This window comes from Ostrinia furnacalis, unplaced genomic scaffold (genome assembly GCF_004193835.3).
Source record: "Ostrinia furnacalis isolate ACB-3 unplaced genomic scaffold, ASM419383v2 OfSCF0092, whole genome shotgun sequence".
Lineage (NCBI taxonomy): Eukaryota > Metazoa > Arthropoda > Insecta > Lepidoptera > Crambidae > Ostrinia > Ostrinia furnacalis.
This window is the reverse complement of record NW_021130331.1, coordinates 281,977-307,652: the sequence shown is the minus strand read 5'-3', so window position 1 is coordinate 307,652 and position 25,676 is coordinate 281,977. Positions and strand designations below refer to the sequence as shown.

The window sequence follows — 25,676 nt, the reverse complement described above, 5'->3', positions numbered from 1 at the left end:
TTGGCCACTTTCACCCAACAACCAAAAAAAATTGTAAGAAAAGAAAATCGTCTGAAGCTAATGCTCTCATCTCATGTCATGCCGACTGTCAGGCTGTGCGCCTAATCATGAGATTAGGCCCGCAGCCTGACAGTGATGATATGCCTGCAACAATGAACATTATCAGCATTTTACCAGTTTCACCCAACACCCATTGTTTCAAGAGGCAAAATCGCATGAAGATAAAATCGTTTGAAGCATTTGATTAGACCCCACCCAACAACCCGACAGTTGTGCCGACAGCGTCGAGGATAACTACAACAAAACCCTTCATCAACATTTGGCCACGTTCACCTAACTCTTTCAAAGGTCAAAGACCGCCTTAAGATTCCCAATGTACCTATTGATTGCAGGGAGACAAAGCGTTTCCAATGTATTGTTACCCTGAAAAGGTTTCTGTAAGAAACAAACCTTTCGCTCTTCGTTAAGTCCCAAATAAATAAGACTGTTTCAAGAGAAAAATCACATTCTCTATACAAAGTTTATATTCAGCATTAGCATTAATAATTCAAAATGCTTAACAATAATCACTTAAACAATATTAGGTGACACTGAATACATTTAACCACTCCTATAACTGACACGCACAACCTTGAAATGTGTATAGTTATTTTAAAGGTTGTGGATTGTTTTTAACAATAGAAAATAGAGTAGGATATTTTGAATCGAAGTTTTCCTAGCGTTATTGTGCGGTAGTTAGCTTCCGATTCGCATTAATTTTCCTTTCAACCAAAAGTTCTTTTGTATTCAAAGTGAAAGAAATACTAAGTTTAAAAACACAATTTGGCGCCCAATGTGGTGTTGGTAACTAAGTGGTGATAATGGTGTTAGAGTCTCGTCATGCTTTATTCAGAAAGTTCAGAATATTCACCGTGGGCATGACAGACGGTTTGTTGATTACTTGTCGCCTGGCAACCCTCGGCCTTGACCTTGCCAGCTGTAGACTTGTCTAGAATCTTACGTACATATAAGAGGTAAAAAGTTGTTTTAGCTTTTCTGAGATACAATATTAAATTAGATAAAACCGTATAAGTTTTGTCGAGGCTCTCCATACCTTCAACAAACAAAATTAAACAGAAGCTTGTTTAAAATATTCATCGCCTTTAAATCTAACTTCTTAATGATTCTAAGAAATCGACAAAAGTCTCGTCAAGTCACTTGAAAGTATGAGACACTTTACAATCGATTATCGTGAACAGTGGGCGTAGAGCTTTCGGCGATTTAAGAAAAACTCTTGAATCTTTGCTCCTATTTATTTCAATTCATTTCTTTGCGGCTCCAATCACAGACAGATCGAATAGTACAGACTCCATGGAGTACGCCGAAGTGGAAAATTTTGAAGCCTTTCAAATCGATTTCAACACACAGTAGCAAATCAAGCAATCTGAACAAAGAAGCTCGTTAAGGCGAAATAAATTACGCCGGGAATATGCGAATCTGAATCACGCGACGGCTTATAATCTGATGAAGGCACGGTTTGACGCTCATTGGTGGAGAAACACGCGAATTTTCCAGGCCATATAACGATATGACGTCACGGACAAGAATATACAGCGAATAAATACATCTGTCTGTAAAAATACATTAACTTTGAAATCAGCTAAACTTTTTTATTCAACTCGGCCCCATAATGCGCATTTTTTCTTACACGACTTGTGGTGTGTCCTCATCTTGATGATGGTCTGGAAACTTGAAGAGATCGTTTTCTGTAGGAGGTACAGTAAGAAAAATATGTAAAGTGTCTTCATTTCAATCGGAATCATAAAAGTTTTTCAAGTTTTTGTGAAAACTTAAATAAGTAATTTTGTTTTATTAAAAAGGTTAAAATAAATTATACTTAATATGATGTACGTAATTAAGATTAAGTAGGTACCTTTTTACTGTGAAATCATAATACCTATTATTTTTACAGCTTACAACACAACAATGCTTGGACAATATAAATCCAAATTACGCCCACCATTCCGTTGGATTACATTATGCAAATCGAAGATTTGCTCTAAGGTCAACGGGAAATGAGGTTCAGAGAATCTTTGGGAACCACCAAAATATTCACAGTCATTTTCAGCCTGAGCTGACAGAAATGCGACATCTCTACAACACACAACCGAATTGAGAACCTTCTTGTTTTTGAAGTCGGTTAAAAAGTATTTTTATACCAGACTAGCTATTTATAAAAGCTTTATTTTTTGTCAGCTGATCCCTTATTTGCCTAAGTACCCTAATATAAACACGATTAGCTGAAGGTATTATGTAGGGTAGGACCCATGTTACATATTAAACAGTTTTATTTACATTTAGAGACATATAAAAAGGTCAAGTCATAAAAAGGATCAATATAATGATATGTATAGAATACTTTATAGGTCGGGGTAATGTTATTCCATCATGCATGTCAAATGTCAAGAAGAGGGTAGGTCAGTATGCGATATAACTCGTCAATTTGAGCAGTGTGCAGCAACTCTGTGACATTTTATGTACTTGTATTAAGTGTCATTTTAAAACATCTACATCAGATATCACTACTACAAGTCGGCAACAAAGTTTTAATAATCCAAAAATGTTTAATTTCCCCTCATTTTTAATTAACAAAGATTTAAGTGGTGTCTGAACTAAAAGTGATCCGTTTCAAAGCTCAAAGAAGGTCTGCGAGGATTAGGATAGGACGGTAAACAACTTTAGTCATTTAATTAAGTTTTTGGGGATTGTTACTGTATTATTATTACAGGTTTTTAAGTTTAAAAACAAACATCTTTCTCCTAATGAAACTCCCCACTACGATTCCTAATTAAATGTATTATTTTATACAAGGAATATCTAAATCTTGTTATCTGATTACCTGGCACGGATCTTCCAAAGTCTACCGACAGACAGCGAAAAGAAACTTTGTAATTTCAAGCTTTCCTATGTTGTTTTTAGGCCAAACCGAAATCAATCATCAGGCAACTTGTATAGGCCTACCGAAAGGAGTTCCAAAGTCGGATTTCCCTTTTAAAAGGAAATTAATTAAGAACATTAGGGAGCTCGCCAAAAGTTTTAAAAAGCAAAGATTTTTAGCCTAAACGTGAAAAAGTCCGTTCAACATTGCTTTTTATTACTGAGCCTCTAATTATATCAGGAAACGCGAAAACTTTCACGGTCATTATAAATATGAAGACTCATTTCACTCAAAGAAGATTAATAACAGAAATGGCTCTACAAGACTTTCTTTTGGTATTCAAATTGAGTGGCGTTATTAGCCGTAATTTAAAAAAACTTATAATAGGTACCTAGACATTTGTTTTAATATCTCTTGGCACCAAGTAACTGTCCAGTCGTTTTGAGATACTTAGTTGTTTGTCGTTAAGTTTTGTGACTGAAAAATAGACCGAGGTACATGAAAAGGAAACGAAATCAAACATACATAGCCTGTCTTTGCCATTTCAGTCAAAATTGATACCTAGCTCCAACTTAAATCCTCAACTTAACCAAGGATACAGATAGACTGATTGCTCTCGCCTACGCTTTACATCTACATCTCACAATATCTCAAGCACCGGCGTGGGGGTACGTCAGGGTAGCATTGTAGGGTTTACATTTTAACGCCTACAAATACGCTTTCGCGAAAGCAATTTCCCGTGCCAATATTGAATTAGCTGTTTGACTACATTTAAAATTTCGTTACGCTGGATGTATTGTTGATCTGAAAAGCTGAACGGATGTTCCAATAACGAGATCTTCGAAACACAAATATTGATTTAAATACAGTCAGATCGAGATTAACATCCAAATGGATTCGTTGTGACGGTTATTTTAAAGGGTTTTGCATTCAAGAAATATTAAACACTCGTCAAAATAATTGAATTGCGCAATATTTCTTTAAACCAGCCGTAAATTCAAGGAAAGCAGTCGATGAAGCACATGTTGTCGTGCCCTGCGCGCTCAAACAACTGCACACAGGAAGATGTAATGAATGCTACTGACAACGCCACTCTTATAGCAGTTTTGGGCTGACGACACGACAAGAAGAAGAAGAAGTAGGAAAGCCTCAAAGATCCTTGTAATCTATCAGTTGCTGTTCTTTGTTTTGCAGCACCTGATACCTCAATTCCCGAATGTCCCTGGCGGATATATCTGGCTTACCGGCTTCAGCGCCTGGCAATATTTTGTGGCCAAGACCTCCTGCTAACTTATGATCATAGCCAGGACCCAGGAGCGCCCACGTCCCGGTTACGTAACGCGCACATACGTCACTTGTTGCTCGGAAGTAGGGCGGCGAAGTGGGCCGGTGACCCTCGGGACCGCTACAGGTGACCGCACCCGGTTCGAAAGGTTGTATGCCTGTCAAGTGTTCTTTAAATCAATTTGTTCCCGATTTCTTAGCATTGAAACCAATGGAGCTACAGCCAGATACAAAGGGATATGCGATAAATTTTCCAAAGCTTTCTAAATTGCATGAGGGCTATACGAAATATCGTTGTGGCAATCCTTGGGGAGACCTTTGTCCAGCAGTGAACGTAATTTGGCTGAAACGAACGATTCAAGAATCCGGGATTATTTTCTTACAGGAAAAATTTAGAAATCTGTCCTCTTTCTTCTATGTTAACACAAAAATACTGGTTACAGTTTCAATACATATAAGAAAGATAGACTAGAAGCCGTAGTTGAGGTAACAAGAAGAAGAAGAAGAAGAAGGAGAAGAAATCCCTAAATTAAAGATCTATTTGATGTTGCCTAATCAAAAAACAATGGACATAAATGATGTTTTTATTATATCCTAAATCAACATTGAATTCGCTGCCTCACATGTACAGTACAGGTACGTAGTTAATCAATTAATAAAATATATTTGGATGGATGCTGAAAAGCAAATAAACAGATTTTGCATAGAACCAAAACAACCAACCAGTTGCAGCGCTAGGAAAATAGGGCGCGGGCCTTGAAAGTAGGGCGCGCGGGCGTTGCACCTGGGAAGGGCTGACGGCTGCATGCGCATCCGTCATTGATTTCCATCTCCACGCACGACCCGTGATTAGGAACAGCCGGGAACTAGGCCGATGCCCGACCTCACAGGTTTTCAGAGTTCTCATTCGAAAGGAAGCTACTGGCCCGGTAAATTACCTGAGGTATCGTTAAGCCCGATTTCTATCCATTCTCAAAAGAAACTCACAATTCAATTATAGAGCCTAATCTATCATCCAGTCAGTTTAGTCCAATTTTGATTCAGAATCAACTGATTCAAATGACACGGAATAAAAGCCATAAGAAACTAGAATGCTTCAACTATACATTTCATGGAATAATTTGTATTTAAGAGTGAGTGAAACTGGTCAAACTTTGATAAAATCAAGTTAATTTATCACTTGTATGTATTAGAAATTCTTGTTTAAGGTGACATTAAAGTTATGTAGCATCTTTGGTTCGTATCGTAGGTAAATGGCACTTCATTTCTGATCTTCGTTGCATACGTAATGAAGTTNATTGATATTAAAGTCTCCACATACAACTACTTTCTTTGAACTATTACACACTCTTCTAAGTACCTCTTCCATTGTGGTTTCAAATAATTCATAGTTACTAGATGGGGGTCTATATACACATACAATAACATAGTCGTCCAGTTCTGCACATGACAGCTCAATAGTTCGCTCAACAGAGAGAGATACAATATCTTTACGCTCTTTACATTTTAATTTATCATTGATTAATATTAGTGACCCTCCACGAATAGCTAACTCTCTAGTGAATGAACTAATAAGCTTATAATTATTAATGCTCAGCATTAGTTCATATTGCCTGAGCCAATCCTTCCTATTGTCTATTCCTTTCCCTCCTCAATCCCTCCAGACCCCTCGCTGGCGCGCGTGTCGGCGACCAGCGCGGTGCTGGAGCAAATCATGCGCCTGAGTCCGCGCGCGCACACGGAGTGCCGCTACATCACCGGCTGGACGCGCGCTCATACTGTTAGTCAGTGTAGACAATTTGCAGTTTAATGTGTTATAGGGCAGAGGATATTGTAGTTAATTGACATACTTTTCAAGATCTGTAGATTAAGGCAATGATTGGTGCCACTGTAGACCAGTCTTTCCCAAAGTGGGTGATAACGCCCCCTTGTGGGCGCTGCAGGCTTAAAGGGGGGCGGTAAGAGACCCAGAAAAAAAATCGGGACGTTGTGTAGAGGCTTGGGAGGCGTCATTTACTAGGAGGACTCTTAGACACCGACTGAGCACTCGACTCTCGACTACAAATGGGGGCGCTAAAAAGAATTTATTCTCAAAGTGGGCAGTAGACAAAATAAGTTTGGGAACCGCTGCTGTAGACTAAAGAACTGTCACGCTATGTGAGCGCTAACAACAACTGTTAAGTATAAGGCTGGTTTTAGTGTCACGGGGACCGTCCGGTATCCGGCGTCCGAACTTCTAGGGAGCGTTTTAGAGTAATGCGGTCCGGAGGAACCGCTCCGCTCCCTAGCAGTTCATACAGATCGGCTGTGCGGAGCGATCAGCACTGACAGTCCGCGTGACACTAAAACCAGCCTAAAACAAAAGCCCTCATTTGCGGTTATGCAGAAGCATGACACCGGGATTGTGGTCTCAGTAATAGAAGAATAGGAACCAGTAAAAGTAGTAGCATTCGTGACAGCATTGAGTAGCGGTATTTCAAGATCCCAACGCATTTTTTTTTTCAATATCACTTTGTCTATAAGTACGAGTATAGATAGCATTATTTATAATTATTATTGTAGCTATATTCTCATCATCTCTATTCGTCAGTCATAGCTAGATGGTACATTACTGGTAGAAAGTCGTATGTAAAAGATCTCCCTTGTAATATGTGCTGAAAATTCAGATTTTCAACCTTATCTCGTTCTATACAATTGTATTGGTGTAATTAACTGTTGGTGAACCAGATAAATAAATAAAAATATAAAGTTCAAAATCACTTATTCTATTATTTTTCACACGTTACATTAACCTTTCCAGGATCAAAAGCCTTCAACAACATGACAGAGCAGTTCAGCAAGCTCAACAAACTCAGTCATTCTCTCAACGCGCGCGCACGTCCCAGCCTCCAGCTAAAGTTCGATAAGGGAGCGTCTAGAACTAAGAAAATATTCACTCTTGGCCAGAATAAGTCAGACAAGAAGAAGGGAAGCCTGTCTGATGGCATGAGCAGTGATTATTCGTCCGACGATGAGAATAGGACTAATATTTTTGAGCCCACGTTGGATAATTTTGAGAACAGTCAGCATTATATTGGTAAGTGATTAATTACCTACCATTTTCTTACTGTCATTACGTACATAAGATGTGACAATATTTAGCTTCATGTGACTATTAATGCCAAACACCTAGTTTGTTTAAAAACCCGAAGGAAATTAAAATGATGAAGATATAAAAGAGTAGAGGAAAAAAGACAAACAAGAAAATAAAAATAAAAACTTTATTGTACAACGGCACATCAACCTAAATACTGACCGCTTCGTTCGTTTCAGCCAAATGACGTCCACTGCTGGATAAAGGCCTCCCTCAAGGTTTTCCACAATGAACGGTCCTGCGCTGCCCGCATCCAGGCTCTTCCTGCGACCTTTACCAGATCGTCGGTCCACCTAGTAGGAGGCCTGCCCACGCTACGTCTTTCAGCCTGTGGTCGCCATTCTTATGAAGTCGTAATAGGGTTCTTTTGTAAAAATGTAGACCACACAAAACAAGAAAAAAAAGAAACACGAAAAGAGACTTGTTTCACTGATTAATATTTTCATATTGTTTAGTAAGCACTTTTAAAATAGATACCTAAGATACAGGCAAAATATTTTGCTAAGTTTAGGTATTATTAATTACGTCCGTACACTAATTTTAATTGAAACCAAACGTGTACTTATCTAGGCAAAGTTTTATACAGAAATAAATTTATTTATTTATTGTTTATTTAATTTAATGTATCTTTTTTCAACAGGTAAAGTAACATCAACAAGCCAGCCCCAAGCAACAGAACCGGAAAACGATTGCGAATTAATCGAGAACCCTCTCTACTCTTCCAAAATAGAGCCGCAAGAGAAAGAGGCAGTTTTCGACCCTACCCAACTCGTCCCCACCACCACCGAGAAACAAAACATCAAAACCCCAAGCAACGTTAACAAATTCAACCCCTTTGACACAGAAATGGGTACAACCCCCGAAATACAAGTGGAAAGTGAATCGTATAAACCAGCGCCCCCTAACACTTTACTACTATCCCAAAAGCTGTCCCACAGTTCGAATGATATTAACTACGAGGATCCGCCAGAAGGGGTAAATTTTCATGTCAGGTCGAATTCTCAGCATGAGATCACGCTGAACATAGCTCAGTCGCACAGCGAGTCAGCGATTAGACAGCTGAAAAATATCGCCAGTCCAGTTTCGAGCGCGACTAGGGAGATGGTATTGTCGCCACTGTCGAAACTCGCTAAAGGCGTGCAGACTTTGGGCGCCAATTTAGATCCGAGGAAGATAAAGGTGAGTTTCTATATCCTAACTGAATCATATTTTTGTACATGGTGTATGATATTTTTATGCAACTAATACCCGTTCTCACTAAACTCGATTGAAAGCATGGCCTAAAGTAATTATAGTCTTTCATTGGTTTTAAGTGTGTGCAGTTGGCCAAACTGTTGATTGACGTTTGATATTATTTATGACTGTGCATTTTATACATTTAGGCTAAGAACTCATGGCGCGATTTTCACCCGCGCCCGCGGCGGTTGCGGGCCCGCAGCTTCTGTAAAATGCAGATACTTATGTAAAAACTAATGCACAACTCACGACGCTGTGACGGTGACAATCGCGCTGTGAGTTCTTAGCCTTAGCTCGCATAAATAAATTGGCACCGTTAAACTTTTGGAAAATCCCGGTCACTCTACGTCGTGTTTAACCAAATGTTTTTAAATTTTCTTTATTAATCATAACGTAATACAGATACTTTAAAAGAACTCTGATTTCCGAACTAGGTATAGAATACCTGTATCTCAGAAGAAAAATGTGTTAGTCAATGATGGCTATCGTTTTTATACTTAACAGTTGGCACCCCTGGCGATTGACAGGACCTTACTCTACAGTAGCGCCATCTTGATGAGTTCAATTGCGATAGTCCTCCTACCACTTTAGCGCTCACCAGTTGGTGCCACTGTCTTCGCTACTAGCAAGTGACAGGACCTTACTCTACAGTGGCGCTAACTGGTGAGCGCTAAAACGATAGCCCTCATTGTCACATTGCAAACTTTTAACGGTATCTAACGATGCTAGTTATTTCCTAGCTGTTGTTGAAACTTCATTTTGTCGTAGATAACTCCTAAATATTTAGGAAATTCCTGTGTTTAGTAAAAACTGAGTTTAATTGTATTTTGTATGTATTTACAGGGCTCCGCTGCAGTGAAGCATATTTCCGAACAGCAGTACGAAGAGCACAGGCAACTCCAAGAAAAATGGCGCGATTGTAACACTCGCCTCGTGGCGTTGTAACGGTAGTGTTGCCACACGCTAAAATTGTAGAAAACACATGGTACGTTCTTTTAGTTATCCTTGAGTCGCGTATTCGTTCAAATTGTAAGTTGTAGGTTTAACTTGTCACCTAATGACAGTGTTGCCAGCCAAATATTAGAATTACAGGTGACAAAATAGAAAAAGCTTTGCTTTGTAATTGAAAATTTTATGGCAACAGGATACACCACACGTAGCTGAAGTAAATGAAATTGCAGTAGAAAATTGTTTAGAGAAAAAAATGCGTTCTGAAAATCAATCAGAATGAGCACTTCATTACTTAACTGTTCTCTCCAGTGATGAAACACAAGCTTTATAAGCAGAGGTCTCAGCGATTTACATAACTGTATCGCATTTTAGCTTTCTTAAAACTAAAATTTTAATGTTGCAAAACTTGCAGGAATAATATTTGAGATTGAGTTTTTTTTAATATGGCAACATTAAAGAAGGCGTGACCTAAAACATGGCCGCTGCCGCCACGCATTAAAACGTTGAGTCAGCATCAGTTTTAGACGCACTTTGACTGTTTGCAGATCTTATTTCTAGAGACGACATAAGTGTCAAAACTGTGCGTCAACTTTTGATGCTGACCGTACCCTATTCTGAGGGTAGATAATAATCGAATATAATATATTTTCAAAAGCGTTGTTATTTAAAGAGCCAAATAGATGTCTTCTTTGAATAATATTATTGATTCGAATTATGGATATTGTATTCCGAATGTTATTAATTGTCTAGCTTAAAACGTCAATTAATTACATTATAGTTCTTGTTTTAGCAGCTTTAGTTAATTCGAATAAATAGTGATCTTAAAGACGGTAATATTACAAGGAATTGATGTAATGTTCCCATAAATTTGTGTAGTTACTAGAAGATCAAAAACGCAGTTTAATAACCCTATGGTTTATCGGTTGCCTCTGTCACACGTATAGATTAGACAAGGATAGATAGATTAAAAGGGTTTAGAGTGCGTTAAGAATTATCTACATTGATGTGTAGTCTGTGTTAGTAAATAGTATGCATTCTTTTCGATGGAAAAGTATCAATATCTCTTCAAACTTGAATTATAACACAATTGAATACAACACAAAGTCCTATGCTAACTTTATGGCATTTAGGTGATTAGGTGGTATTGATATTTAATCATTGTTGTGTATCATAAAAATGTTATAGTTCCTTTAATTAGGCTCTATTATAAAACCTAATTTACTATTCCACAATTTGATGACTATAACCCATTTTGATTGTAATAAAATTGCTAAACGTGACAATTTGTATTTAAAAATTAATATTCTTTTTAAGAAATGTGTATATTTTGGCTTTGTTGACGCATTTTAGGGTAGTTTGCATTCATCCTATATGTATAATAATCCCTTTACCTTGAAATTTAAAACATTCCTGTTATAATGTAGTAATATTTAATCTCGTGTACAAACATGTTTAACGAAATTATAACCTTGTCCACTAACAGTATTAAAATTAAATGTAACTATTGAAGCATAGTTTTGTATTAGAACGTGTTTAGCAATCTATTAATCAAAATACTAGTGTAAGATAAAGTAAATACAAGTACGTTTTGCTTTCGGCAAGCTGGTGATTTCAGTAACAAAACGTAATTTTCGTTCATTTTGAACCTTTTCATCAGTAAGTTCTCTCCAGACCAAAAATAATAGTAAAAGAGTTACACATTATTTAAAAAAATATTACAATACATAAACAAATTATTTAAAAAATCCGTCTATCTATGGTCTTTGCGACGACATCAAATTTTGTCTATGGTATTATTCAACAATTTTACTATGAGTTAAATTAATCTGTATTGATTTCCAATTTAATTAGTATAGCAATCTTTAAGTTAAACTTTCAGTCCTTTTCAATGTCACTAGCTTTTGCTTGAAGCAAACTGTACTATGTATTAAAATGAACTAACAGTATAATAAAAGTACAATATATTTGCCAATAGAACGAAAAATATATAAAGTTGACTATTTTATCCTGCGCAAGTTCTATAAGATATATTTACCGTTATTTAAATAATAAACATATAACTATGTCACAAAATAATTAAGTCTGTATAAACAAAGGCATTCGCTTGATGTACGGACGACGGCACGTCAAGCGAAACACTGTAGGACCCATAGAGATATAGAAAGATGCCAACTAATGCGCTGAGTTCAACACACACAAAGTAATCAAAATATGTGCTCATTAGCCACTGCGGTATCAGTACTCAACGTTCGAATAATCTTTAGTACTACGCAAGCAATGTAAACTGTTTACATTATGACGTCGCACAGTGTTTTTTTTGACCCGAAAAAGTGACATTCTGTTTTTATCACTAATATCCAAAGTTTAACTTATTATTAATGTTAGACTAAAACACCCAGGTGACAAATAGCTATAGATTATTTTTTTTTAAATATTTTAGAAAATTTATTTTGTACTGGGTCAAACTACAATTTTATTATTATTTAAAGAAACGTACACACTAAGCTTCTCTTTGCATTGCTGGTAGGTAGGTTGGTGTATGGCGAATATTATTGCACCTATAATAATTATTTAAAAGTAGTTATAGGAACGACAGTATGATTATTTTTTAAATTTAAGAAATTATTATTTTTCTCTTTTTCTACGCCGAAGTAGAATCTCTGCTTAGGTCAGATACATTTCTTAAAATAAACTCTATCACCTATAATTTTTCTATATTCTAACTCGGCCGCAATTTCGAGAAAAAGTATTTTTTCCAAAATGTTAGGATTGTCACAAACAATGACCTTACGTAGTTCCACTTTCTTTAGGGTTCCGTGGCCAAAGCTGGGTGTTTTAGTCTAACATTAATAATAAGTTAAACTTTGGATATTAGTGATAAAAACAGAATGTCACTTTTTCGGGTCAAAAAAAACACTGTGCGTCGCTGCTATCATCATTGCTGTCACGAGCAATGTGTTCTGTTTTTGGGCATATTGCTGCGACACCGGCCCCGCCCCCTTGTCAGATCTCCCTTTCGTTTCTGTGATCTGTGGTAGGACCTTATACATGTTGTAATAGGGGCTATTTTGCAACGAAAATGTAGTGTGATGTGCTGTCGTCTTCTCCATTAAGAGTCGAATATCCGCTAAAAGTAAACCAAACAGTATTGGAAAATAATTGATTGATATTTTAAAGATGCGCCTTTTTGATGGAGGCAGAAAACCCTGCAAGCGTATTTCTTTGTTTGTACGAGTTCACCAAAATAGTTCCCCAACGATTCTATTGTAACATTCGCCTTAGTATACAAAATAGAGTTGTTCCGATGTGTAACACATATTATATCGATAAAACTACTTTTATGAAATATTTACAATACATACATTTATAGCAATAATAGCTTTTACATAACAGATTAATTTTATACTTTTGCACTATAATCGACATAGGCAACGAAAAGCCTTTTATAACAGACTATTTTCTCACAAACTATAAAAAATAAACAGTATTTACTCGATTCACAATAGTATAACTTTAAAAATACGCAAATGCAAGTAATTTAAGGTATTAAATTAGTAGTAATANTTTGTTTTTTAATACTACTACGCTGAATATTGTGTGCGGATTGGGTTGTCGTACAGGGGTACTACATGGTAAAATAAATCTCGGAGGCGAAAGCAGGATAATTTATAAAGTTAATTCAAAAACAATCCACTTTGTTTTTGAAGAGCTCTGATGACAATCCAATCATAATAAACAAAGTCTCCAGATAGAATGGGATTAGCAATTACGAGCTGCCGTTAAATCGAAAGGCGGTGCTATTAATTACACAAATGGACCCAGAGGGCCATGTCTTTAGTGTGCGGAGTAATGGTCATCTTCGATGGCGTTTCAATCAATTGGCTGGGTCATTTATGTTAACTAGTATGTTAGCTTTATGTAAAAACTAGCGGCCAGGCGCGACTTCATTCATACGCGTGGATCCCGTTTTACCCCATTAGGGGTGGAGTTTCGTAAAATCCTTTCTTAGCTGATGCCTACGTCGTAACATCTACCTGCATGCCAAATTTCAGCCTTTGAGTTATATATTATATTTAGATATTGAGAATTGAGGAAAAGTCTATACTAATATTATAAAGCTGAAGAGTTTGTTTGTTTGTTTACTTGAACGCGCTAATGTCAGGAACTACCGGTCTGATTTGAAAAATTCATTCAGTATTAGATAGCCCATTTATCGAGGAAGGCTATAGGCTATATATGTTACTGTAAAAGCTCGAACTACGGTTAATCTTAAGATTTAAGTGTAAGTCTTAGGATTTACCGACATGAGTTGGTAAATGTAAGTATTTCTGAAAATACGACGATTTTTTCGAGCTTTTACCATTCGAATTCAGTATATGCTAGGTTTTACCTCTGTCAGCTGGTAGATGTTGGTTTAAGGAATAAAACAATGAGTAATTCTTAATGGGAAATTATAACACGATCGACTAAAAAATAACTTAGCGACTGATGATGGCATACTTACTGTTTTAATAACTTGAGCGGTATGAATTTGAGTAAGCGAAAAATTAACTTAATTAACGACGAATATTGATTAATCCTTCAAGGCCCGCGAATCTAGACACAATAGATAATCAATTGTTATGGCATTAATGTATGCCGTCTGGGACTTTAAAGGTTAATATAATCAAATGCAGAACGAGCTTACAAAAAGTGGGTTATGTTTAACCCTTAAGTAACACCGTGGGGTAATTTTTTACCCCAGGCGCATAAATATTGACATATCTTTTTTTCTACCGAAGCTAGTGCAATGTCATTTTGTGTATTCTCAATGCAGTGTGTGCGCTTTAAGCTCGTAGACGCGGGATGTGAAAAAAAACATCTGTTTGGCTTGTACAGGTAGGTGGGGTGGAAAATTACCCCAGGGTGTTAGTTACGCATGCTTTAATTTATCATCACCTAACATCTTATTAACAGGTTTTTACAATATTGAAACAAAATGAGTAAAAAAATTTATGACGATTAAGTAGCACGTTGTCTCGAGAATGCAGAGAAATAAATAGAGCTTGATTTACATGATACTTTTCGAACTTTGAAGACATCCCCTCAGAACACAGCGTTCATAAATTCGACACAGAAATAGAGCCCAAAAGTGATAATTACCTAATAATTCAGCGTGTCTGATGTGTTTTGAAAAAAAATATTAGGAATAAAATAAATAAAAAATATATTTTCATAATTTTATTAAAAAAAAGTTATTTTTATTTTGCTTTATTATAAAGCCAGAAATTATCGTTTTATTTCATTTTGTGTTTAAAATATGTATAAAAAAATTATTCATTGTCCGATTAGTGTAAGTTTTTGGTTCCCACAATAACTTTCCAAGATTTTTCTAGAAGACCATTGTGGAGACTATTAGTTGCCAATGAAAAAATCTTTGTTTTTTGTTATGATTGATTTGAGATGTTTCTTTACGCTAGATAGACGTTCTTTTAAAACAATAGTATAATTTAGTGAGTCCACTAAAACACTGTAAATCACAAATTAGATTGATTTTAAATATTTACATAAAATTTTTCAAGTTCCGTTTGGGGTATTTTTTTACCCCAGGGTGTTCAAAGTGTAACCAAAAATAAGGATGTTACTTAAGGGTTAATCCATTTTAGATATTAAAATTCTGTCCGTGCGATTACTAAGTGAGCGACTAGAAATACAAAGAGGGCAACTTCAATATTAAGATAGATTCGTTTTTTTCCAATTGAAGTAATTTCTGATGATGATGATGATGATGAGATGCGCTGAGCACGTTATGACATGTTTTGTTTTTCAACGTTTACCGTGCCATTAATGCAAATCCTAAGATTTACCAACGAAATGGTGGTAAGAGTTCGAATCGCAAACCTTTTGGGACATTTACCATTAGACATTGGTAGATCTTAGGTTTTACTGGAATATCTTAGGATTTACTGCAATTCGAGCTTTTACAGTAACATATATACCATCACACTACGAGTAATAGGTGCAGAGCAAAAATCATTTTCACGCGTCACGCGTACGAAGTCGCGGGCACTGCTAGTCTATTTATAAAGTAAATGGAGGAGGAATATTTACATACTTACAGGGTGGAAACAATAAATGATCTCACTCGATTATTTCTAAAATGTAAAAGATATATAAAAACTGTTTACTGATCCTGAAAGTGCTTCACAAGCTCTATCAAACGGTATCAATAATAGGTTACAGAATAAACTGGATCTATCCGAAAATTCAATTTTGTTTTGCTCCGCAAATATTGAAAAAAAAATTAAACTTACTGCTAAGGGCATTTTTAAGGGATCGTTTGATATTGATCAAGCCATCCTGACGTAAACAAGTAAATCTAAGGCTGGGTTGCACCATCTTAGGTACTTTAACTTTGTCAATTTGTTATCGTCATAGTTAAGGTCAAAGTTAGGTGGTGCAACACAGCCTTAATATACCTATCTTACTAATATTATAAATGCGAAAGTTTGTATGGATATCTGGATGTTAACATGTTTGTTACTCTTACACGTAAAAACTGCTGAACGGATTTTGATGAAACTTTACAGTATTATTGGTTATAACGCAGAATAAATTATGACGATCTGTGAACTAAAACTAAATTTCACGCGGGTGAAGCCGCGGGCAAAAGCTAGTATTGTTATAATTTCATTAACTTCAAAAACAATTAAATAGTGAGATTGTGTTTTACTGCGTCTCCGACCACGTTGTCTTTTGGCATAGAAATAGTAATTGATTAAATTTGTTTAAAATTCTGCATAGGATGCATTTAATTCATTGCCATGTAGTTATAATTAAAGTTGTTCTATTTAGGTAACGTAGCAAATAATTAAAGTAGTTCTATTTAGGTAACTGTAGCCAGTATTTCAATAATTATCTAAAAACAGTTTGTCGTGTTTCTACGAGTATATCTGGTTCTAAAAACCTTCTAGTTTTTTTCTTAAATTGGGCATTTTTAATTTCTAGTTTGTATGTATTACTTTACCCAAAGAAACTTAGGTAGGTTAGGTTAGGTTAGGAATTTCAAATGTATAGTAGTAGGCCTCAAATCTTCAAATTGCAAGTGTAGGTAATGTACTTAGTCTTTATTACCAGATGCGGCTAAATCAATCACACTGATGCATCAAAAACATTATATGAAAACCTTAAGTTTAAATGAATCAATATGTTTACTACGAACGTCTGTAAACAAACAAACGATATGTATTCAAATTGCTCAAAACAATTTACGGTGACCATAAATTCAGTGTTTAACAAAGTATGCGATATATTGCACTTTTTTTTTCATTTCCACGCACTAAAGCGGTGGTAAAATACGTTCGTTTACGTGCGGCGTAAATTGAAGGCAGGCACATCAATTACGCGTACATATGCGCACAGGGGTCGCACGCTACCGACAAACCGTAGGCTAATTCGTGCAAAACTGCCTGGAACAGACACGTATTCAAGGTTATTGGTTAGTTCGTTCGTTTCAAGCAAATAATGTCCATTGCTGGTCAAAGGCCTCCCCCAAGGATTTTCACAGCGACTGGCCCTGCGCTGTCCGCATCCAGGTTCTTCAAGCGACCTATTGGTTCGTACTCAAGTTTATATACCCGTCACGTCTCCACAGTTAAGCAGTAAAATACCTACTTTGTGGAACTCTCTGCCAGCATTGCTCTACAATATATTCTTCACCAATCATAGATTTTACGAATGAAATTTACATTTTTTATAAATCTGTCCACTACACTTTTGCTTTTTTAACTTATTTTGCATCATCTGGATATGACAGGTAAACTCAAATTCTTATTCAACCATACTTTTATATATTATAAACGAGTGAAGACTTGGATTAAAATATTTACCTCTTGACATAAATAATTTCCTGATCAAAGTCTGCAACGTTGCAAGAACTTAGATATTATCTTAAGGTTCTTTACCTGCCTCATAAAAGGCCCAAGAGTAAGCGCCATAAAATTTCCTTTTAGCAAAATCACACTTTCAAACGTCAAGATTGGAAGTGTTTTTACCTTCCAGCCTTTAACCTAGGTCTCTAAATGCCCGTTTGCCCTAGCTACGCCCCTGAAAGCGAGATATTACCGCCCAAAACCGGTTCGAGCCAGTTATTACAAGACCGAGCATACGAACCAATGGCCGACGGGCTTTTTGCGCTTGACCGACGACCGTTTGAGGAGAGCTGATTGTGTTCGCCCAAAGTTTGATTGGGAATAAAATTTTCAGTTTATTCGCAGTATGAGTGCCCAACAGCAGAAAATTTTAGGTTCACCGCTCGTATTTGGGGTCAACGATATTTACATAAAATAACAGTCAATTTCATGCGTAATTCTAACATGATTCTACTTATCTAATAAGAGGTCGCCTATTATTAGACTGACTTTGATAACTTTTAAATGATCCAATCAAAATAAGCTAACATACGACACAACCATAATATCTTTAGTTATTTTCGTATTATACAGAATACGGCTTTCCACATAACAACAATAATTGCCTCTCATATTTTATTCTGAAATAAAATAAACATCGTCTTTTTATGTATCACAACTCGGCTTCATCTTTTGTGCAAAGACGAATTGAGACAATCTTAATAAAACCGACTTCATTGTCTAACCCCAAACGTTTATCTTTGCGTTTATCACTTTTTTTTATTTCTCAATGTTATCTCTGGCATTATTTTCGTCGTCGAAACGAGCGCCGAAGATTAGGTTTTCAACTACAAGCGTTTATCAGGGCCAATGATGCTTTCTCATTAAACTCTCACGTACAAAATGGAGGGAGAATTCTTATCACGTCGACAATGGCTTGGGTTACTCCCTTTGAGTTCTTTCGGAGGCGACAATGTGAGATAGGTTTCGTGTTCTTCACAAGAAATTAGTGGATTGATTCCGACACCCTTTTTGGTTCGACTCTGATTGAATGTGTTTTTCTTTCAACTGTTTATGTGAGGTGTTTCGTCCTTTGATGTTTCTCGTCGTGATGGAAACGTTAGGGATGAATGTCTTTGTGATGTAACGCCCTTTTAAGGATCCATTGTCATTTTGGGGTTATAGATTTTGTGATTCGCGTTTGTGAGGTGCAAAGATTACGTGTTTTACCTTGATGCAGATCTTAAGTGCTATTTATTAATAAACATTTTTGTGTCATCTTGCCTGCAATATCATATCCAACTTGGAAACCAATAATAATGGCATGTAGTTATACATGTTAATGTGGCGTTAGGATACCCACCTGCTCAATGGACCAACGACCTCAGGAAAATTGCTATTGCAGGCTTAATGAAAAAGTAGAGATCGTGCTTTATAACCATCATTTATGATATGTGACAAATAAAAGTTAATCACTTAAATTGAGTTCAAATGATAAATGAAATACAGAATCAGTTTGCTGACAGGCAAATTTATTACTTCAAGAAATTTTACACATATCTGCTTAATATTTACGATATGTCAAGAAGTCTTTGAAAAAATCACAAAATTTTACAATCAATTAACTTATTCGTTGAACTTAGTATTCACAAATTAATTATAAACATTGAATATTTACAAATAGAGTAAAAATTAAATTATACAGAGTGAAAAGAAAAATATAGTTGCAAAACATAACAAAATAACAATACAAGAGTTCTTTCGGACCATTATCTATCTAAAAAAACTTCAAAATGTTCTCTTCGATATTCACCTTAATACTAATAATAGAATATTTACAATTTATAAGTGTACCAGTTCAAAGATAACAGTACTATTTATAAATATTTTAATAGCATCACAGTGAATTCATTTAATTTAAAATTAATATATCATTAATATTCGTATGATTCTCATTTAAATGTAACATATTATATATATATTTATTTACAATCATTTGATGTAAAAATCTTCGATTATACTAACTGATTACATAACTTTCGGGAGGCAACTTTTACCAAAAACTTTTACTTTTAAAGGTAACGGGGATAATCAGTTTCCAAAAACTTTCAAGTACCAACACCAAAAGGTCTATTCAAAACATTTCCAATTTGATCTTCCAAAAGCGGACTATTATTGTTTATAGTTATCTACTACAAAAAATAAAATAAGACGTTAAACATCAGTAGACCAAATAATTGTATGAAAACGTTATCATAAATTATAACTTGTGTCTAATTGCAAAATGATTAAAAACATCGGTTAAAAAACTATCACAAATTAATATTAACTTATTAATGTACCTGTATATTACATGCTGTGATCAGCCATAGTTGTTGCCTTCCGAAGATATGTATCTCAAATATTTTTCCTACTTTTGAGTGCGTTAAGAAATTATAAAAATGATCTATTTTTAAATTAATATTCCCATACGGAATACCTTATTGTCGTTTGTGTTCCGAGCTATTAATTACATTCGGATACTTTAAGAAGAAAAATAAACTAAGACGTTTATAGATTTTACTATTAAAATATTAATTTGTTTAACATTGTTTTACCATAAAAAAACAAGGTACATTTAAAATTATGAGAATATAAAAAGTAACATGTAGATTTTATTTAACCTTGTAGGGGAAAATACATATTATCTTGAAATTCTTTTATAATTGTGAGTGCCACAGATTTTCATGAAATATTAATATATTAATTGCTAACATTTTCTTCGTGGAAGTGATATCCTATCGTAAAATATATTTATCTTCATGTCAATATTTACAGTTTAATTCTAACTTTACATCAAAGGAAACGATCGGAACAGTCTTTATTTACTTAATTCGATGTTTTTTATTTATTTACAACAAATATTTCGAAACATCCAAAAAGGCATGGATAAAATTTATCAACAGGGATGAAATGATGAAAAAATTACCATATACAATTAACAGGCAATAAACGTATTTTTAGAATATTTTATTCATAGTATAATATTCAGAAAAAACTAAATAAATTATACAAAAGTTACGTTCTGTAAAGTAGAATACGAACTTGTAATGAACTTTCGAAGAAAGTATAAAAAATTACTTAAAAACAACTTTTAAAACATACATACATATTCATACAAATTATTTTGGCAATGCCTAGAAACTTTAAAATAATGTAGAAGAAAAATAGATAACAAAAAAATCCCAAACGGTGTCAAGTCGAACCAACGCGAAATAAATTGATCAAGTTTATTTTAGTGATGATCACGATTTACTAATAATAAAGAAAATGAAAAAAAATCGCATACAAGTTGTTACTATCAGGAAAAAGAAAAAAAAACGAATAACGAACAAAAACACTGTCATAAAAAAGTTATTTATTAAAAAAGAAAACAAAAAAAATATAAAAAATCAGCTAGCAGTTTCCCTTAATTCAAAGTTAGCGTGCTCGATACATCTAAACGCAGCTCTCCCGCGCATTGGCTAGCAATGGCGTCCGGGTCGTGACCACCTCTCTTCGCCGGGAGAGGGTGCCACTGGTCACGCTGCGACGGTCTTCCGCTAAGGTTCCGATGCTCTGTGAATAATGGTTTGTTTTGAGCACAAAGATGATTATGATGATAAAAAAATCCATAACGGACATTCGGATAGCAAACTAAAGGAATTTGGGATTCCTAAAACTCAGGTTGTTGTGAACGTAAGATTACTAGAATAGATAGAAATAGAACTAATCCTGTTGGTAGGTAGGTACTTCATATACGATAATGTATTACAAGCAGGAAATAAGTTTCACATAATACCATTTTTAAAAGGAAATGTGTGAAGATTAAAATGTTCGGTTCTTCTTCACACAGAAACATTACAATTTTAATTATAGAAAACCAATCTATATGCATGTAAAAGATGACATTTCCTTTTATACCGCGGTCAGAAATATTCAGTATTTTAGTATTTTTCTAACAAATTAAGTTAGGAGTTTATTCTATTATCTCCGACATGTTTTTCAAGCTTGATACAACCAAAACTAGTAACTATTTTCGTCGAAATCTATCCCGAGTCTTTCCAATATAACCATTAAGCTTACTAACATAAATCAAATTTTACCTGAGCATCAGACGCCGGCGTGTTGGGCGTGTGGGGAGTGGTAGACCGTACTTCGTGCTGATGAAGACTGTGTACACTTCTGGAAGAACCGACAGGTGGAGACACTACTGCACCGTAGGGCGGCGGCTCTGGTGGCCGCTCGGAGTCCCGGGTGCAGTTGAAATCTGGGCCAAAATATACTAAAATAAACATGTGCCACTAAACATCTCACCTAAAATGTCACCCTAATTAAAATATTGTGTTTTGGCTGTTACAGGTACTCGCTATATTTAAGGATGTCGTGTGGCTCTCTCCTACCTTTGGGCTGATCATCACTTTTCATCAGGTGAGTTGCATGCCAAAAGCTTGTCCGTGATATCCATCATCATGGATCGGTAATACTTTGATGGAAGTACCTACATATTTTTCCTACGACGAATCAGGCATGGATACACGTCCTGTGTTCAAAGTTCGCCGACGCATACTCGTTTATTAAATAATAATTATTTTTACTAAAAGTCAAGAATCCATCCTCATATCCACTTACTCATACATTTGCGGTCTAAACAAACAACGTTAAAACTTTCTTGTTTTAATTTCAATCTTTTATTGATTCATGGAACTATGTATCAACAAAAAACAGTAAAAAATCAGCTAATAAATAAGTTTTTACGCAAAACAGTTTTCGTAAATTGATCCGTAGTCCATAGTCAGTTTTGTACATACCTAAATAAATAATCTAAATGGTATAATAAAATAAAAATGAAATAAAACATCCAAATATTTGTAGCCTTTCTCTCTCTCTATCATCTGTCAATAAATATTATGTTCTATTATTTGAATTATGTAGGTACGTTATCATAACAATTTTCCGATGTCAATCGATTCGTAATTTCACGCTGGTTTTGTTCCTAAAAATATAAAGTTCGTTGTATTGTACTCTGAGGACTCAAATGTCAGACAGTTTCCCAAATTGATTTCTATTTATGGCTCGCACTCTCGATCCAAATAGATAGAATCGTATTTCAATGGGTTTTTATCCCTGTAAATATTTTTGTCACTGGTAATTGAACAAACATGAAAATATCTTTCGCGGTATGTTACTTATTGGCTAAAATAGATCCTGTTATTACCACACACAATATCAATATTTTTCATTCGTACATTCATTGTAGACTTCAAAAAATATCAATTCACTGTGGATATTTGCTACGCTACATTTAGCAGTTTTTTAAATTATACGTACACCTAGATAAGTAATATTACAACTCAAAATTTTAATTTTACAAGAACATCGAGTAGTTCACGTGATTTTTGACGCAGATTCTGATTTTTTTTTAGTTTATTTTGGAACAACAAACAATTACACTTATAATTTAAGTATAAAACATGGCTTTCCATTTCGTTTGGTGCATTTAACAAAACATTAGATTTTTTTTTAAATTATGTCTAGATCTAGAAAAACAAACATCGACCATCACAAACTCACAGCCTTGATTGATAGATTAGTGCAATGCTTTTCTGAACGAGGCAGGTGAGCTTGCGAAGAGTTCAAGTTGATGATGGCTAACTAGATTTTGGATTATTCCGAGTTATTCTGCCCTTTATCTAGAGCTGTGATATGTACTAACCTTTACCCAGCGGCACAACGTCTGGGTTTTTATCGTCCGGTTGCATTGGCGAGTGGTTTGTGTTGTGGATCGTCGTTTTGTACCCCTTCACGGTTTGTAGCGGAGCTGGAACAATGCAGGGAAATGAATAAGTCTGTAATTAAAGCGAGAGGTTTACAGGATATTGGGTATTTGTCCTTTTTGCTGCTGAGTACGAGATAATTACTATCTTACCGATACTTTAACGGGGTTATTGCTATGTAAATACTGGTCTACATTATGTATACTGTATGTATACGCTTAGGTTAAACGACATAATAAAATGTTTACTTTAATAAAAGTGTAAGTCATCATAAAGGCCTCTACCCACCAAGCCCAGTTTAGTGACAGCGGATATATTTCAAAGGAAACAAGTGGACGACTTGTAATTTCTATTACTTTTGACAACATGACGAAAGTCGACGACTCATGTTGGTCGGTCGAAGGGTTTGGTGTGTAGACTGCATAATACATTCTAATAATGAATATAGCTATTAAAACTTTCAAGTTTTAACCTTCACTCATTCACTAAAAAAATTTTATGATACCGCTTTTTCCAAGGAATGTAGGTACAGCTGTTACTGAAAACAATGTAATCTGATAGAATATTTAATTTTAGAGCAACCCATTAGCAAAAGCATTTACCAATTTAAGCCCCAGTAAGCCTCCCACCTACACCAGTCAAATGCAATCCAGTACTCACCAATAAACCCACGCATATTAACTAAATCTAGCCCAAACTGACTCGACATTTCAGCCTAGAGCTGTGGAAATACCTAGTAGGTACTATATCGATAGTGAGAATTATAATATGCTAAATCAGTAACAGTGTTAGCAGAGAAAGCGTTAGTAAACATATTTATTTTATTTGAAATATTACTTGAAATGGTACCTACGCTTTTTTGCCCTAATGTACTAGGGTTGTTCAAAAAGTACCTAATGAGAATGGGATATTTCTATCCATCACAAAAATCTGAAAAAAAAAAATGAGTAGGTAGCCTAATTTTAACTTAAAAACTGGTAAAAAATAATTTAAGTTCACCATTGCGTTTAAGAATTACATTCACAGAACACGTTCTATTACTTTTTGAACACCTCTCGCATTAGCTGACCTGACGAATTTCGTACCACCTGTGTTCATCAGAAATAATGTAAAATTATAATGTTGAAAGAATTTGTTAAATCGGTCCAGTTGTTTCCGAGCCTATTCAATACAAACAAACAAATAATCAAAGCTTTCCTCTGTAGAATATTAGTGTAGATGTAGTAATTAGGCCATTTGATAGATAGAGTCATTTTAAGCGACATGTAAATAATTAAATTAGGTATTTTCCATTTAAAGTCAAAACACCGACCTTACTCCGCGCCCCACACCTGGATATTCGTGAATAAATCATACAAAAAGTCACGCTACACTCACGTCTCGTGTACTATATTTTTTACTGGCTCTCAATATTATTTAAATATTGTAATTTACTCCATTTGTCGATAGTGTGGACGATAGCCTTTATATCGATAACTTTTTTCGAAAATTTTTTCGTTTAGTAGAACTAACGCTTTGATCAACCGACCAAATTGGGTCTACAGAATACAGCCAATATTTTATTTTAGGCGAACGTATTTTGTATTGCTGAATAATTCGTTAAAACCGACGATATTCGTGACTGATAACGGTAAAGCAAATCCAATCAGTACTCGAAATGTTACCGCGAATTTTTTCGTTGTATTACGACTAGTCTATTTTGAGAATTAATGTTTTTAAATCATAACTCTCTTTTCGATTTGCATGAATCGTGTAAAAACTATGATCTTTTTATTTCCTGAAAACTAATATTTTATTGGAAATATTGTTTGTTTTGATATTTATTTCGAGCTTTATTAAATAATATGAGTACTAAACAAAATACACGTATTGCAAATGCAGTGTCATTTTCGAATCTAGCTGAGTTTTGATGAACCAAATGCCTGTTCTGCAAAGGAAGAAATAATTGCCAAAGTTTAAGTCTTAAATTTTGATATTTCGAGTCTCAGGCAGCATTGAAATGTTTACTTCTTGCCTACAAAAAATGTACATATTTTATATGAGTATCTTATTCTTAAAAGACAAAAGTTTGCTTTCCCATTTAGGTATAGTCCACGAAATTTGCAAGCCAAGCTCGTATAAAGTTTATTAACCTGTCTTATTCAAACATCTGTGTAATACATTCACGTGATTTACCGTTCACCCATCGCAAATGGGATAGCATGGGTGACAAATAAAATGATAGAACTATATGTCGATTGTTTCCCACGACATACTATGGGTTAGAGTCACGCCATTCACGTTTTAGATCCTAAAATCCGCCTGGCACTAGCCTGGCACATTTCGCGAATTTGCCCATAAAAGCGAAAGAATTACAGTGTTGTAAACGAAAAATGACAAAAATTCAAGCGAATGAAATTACTCGGTTTTGACGATTGTGTGTGGTAAGTAATTTCGGTTTTGATAAACTGTCTCTATGTTAGACTAGTTTG

At 35.1% G+C, this 25,676-nt stretch overlaps 2 protein-coding genes across 3 annotated transcripts in view; one reads left to right on the top strand and one right to left on the bottom strand.

Moving 5' to 3' along the window:
• The window catches only part of LOC114351679 (uncharacterized), a 42,843-nt gene that overhangs the window by 205 nt on the left and 16,962 nt on the right, over positions 1-25,676 (bottom strand). The gene's annotated exons all lie outside the window — the stretch shown is intronic.
• Positions 7,007-9,663, top strand: LOC114351669 (uncharacterized). The gene is made up of 3 exons (XM_028302961.1): positions 7,007-7,277; positions 7,975-8,513; positions 9,414-9,663. The coding sequence occupies exons 1-3, from the start codon at positions 7,022-7,024 to the stop codon at positions 9,513-9,515; spliced, it is 897 nt and encodes a 298-aa protein (XP_028158762.1). The 5' UTR covers positions 7,007-7,021; the 3' UTR covers positions 9,516-9,663.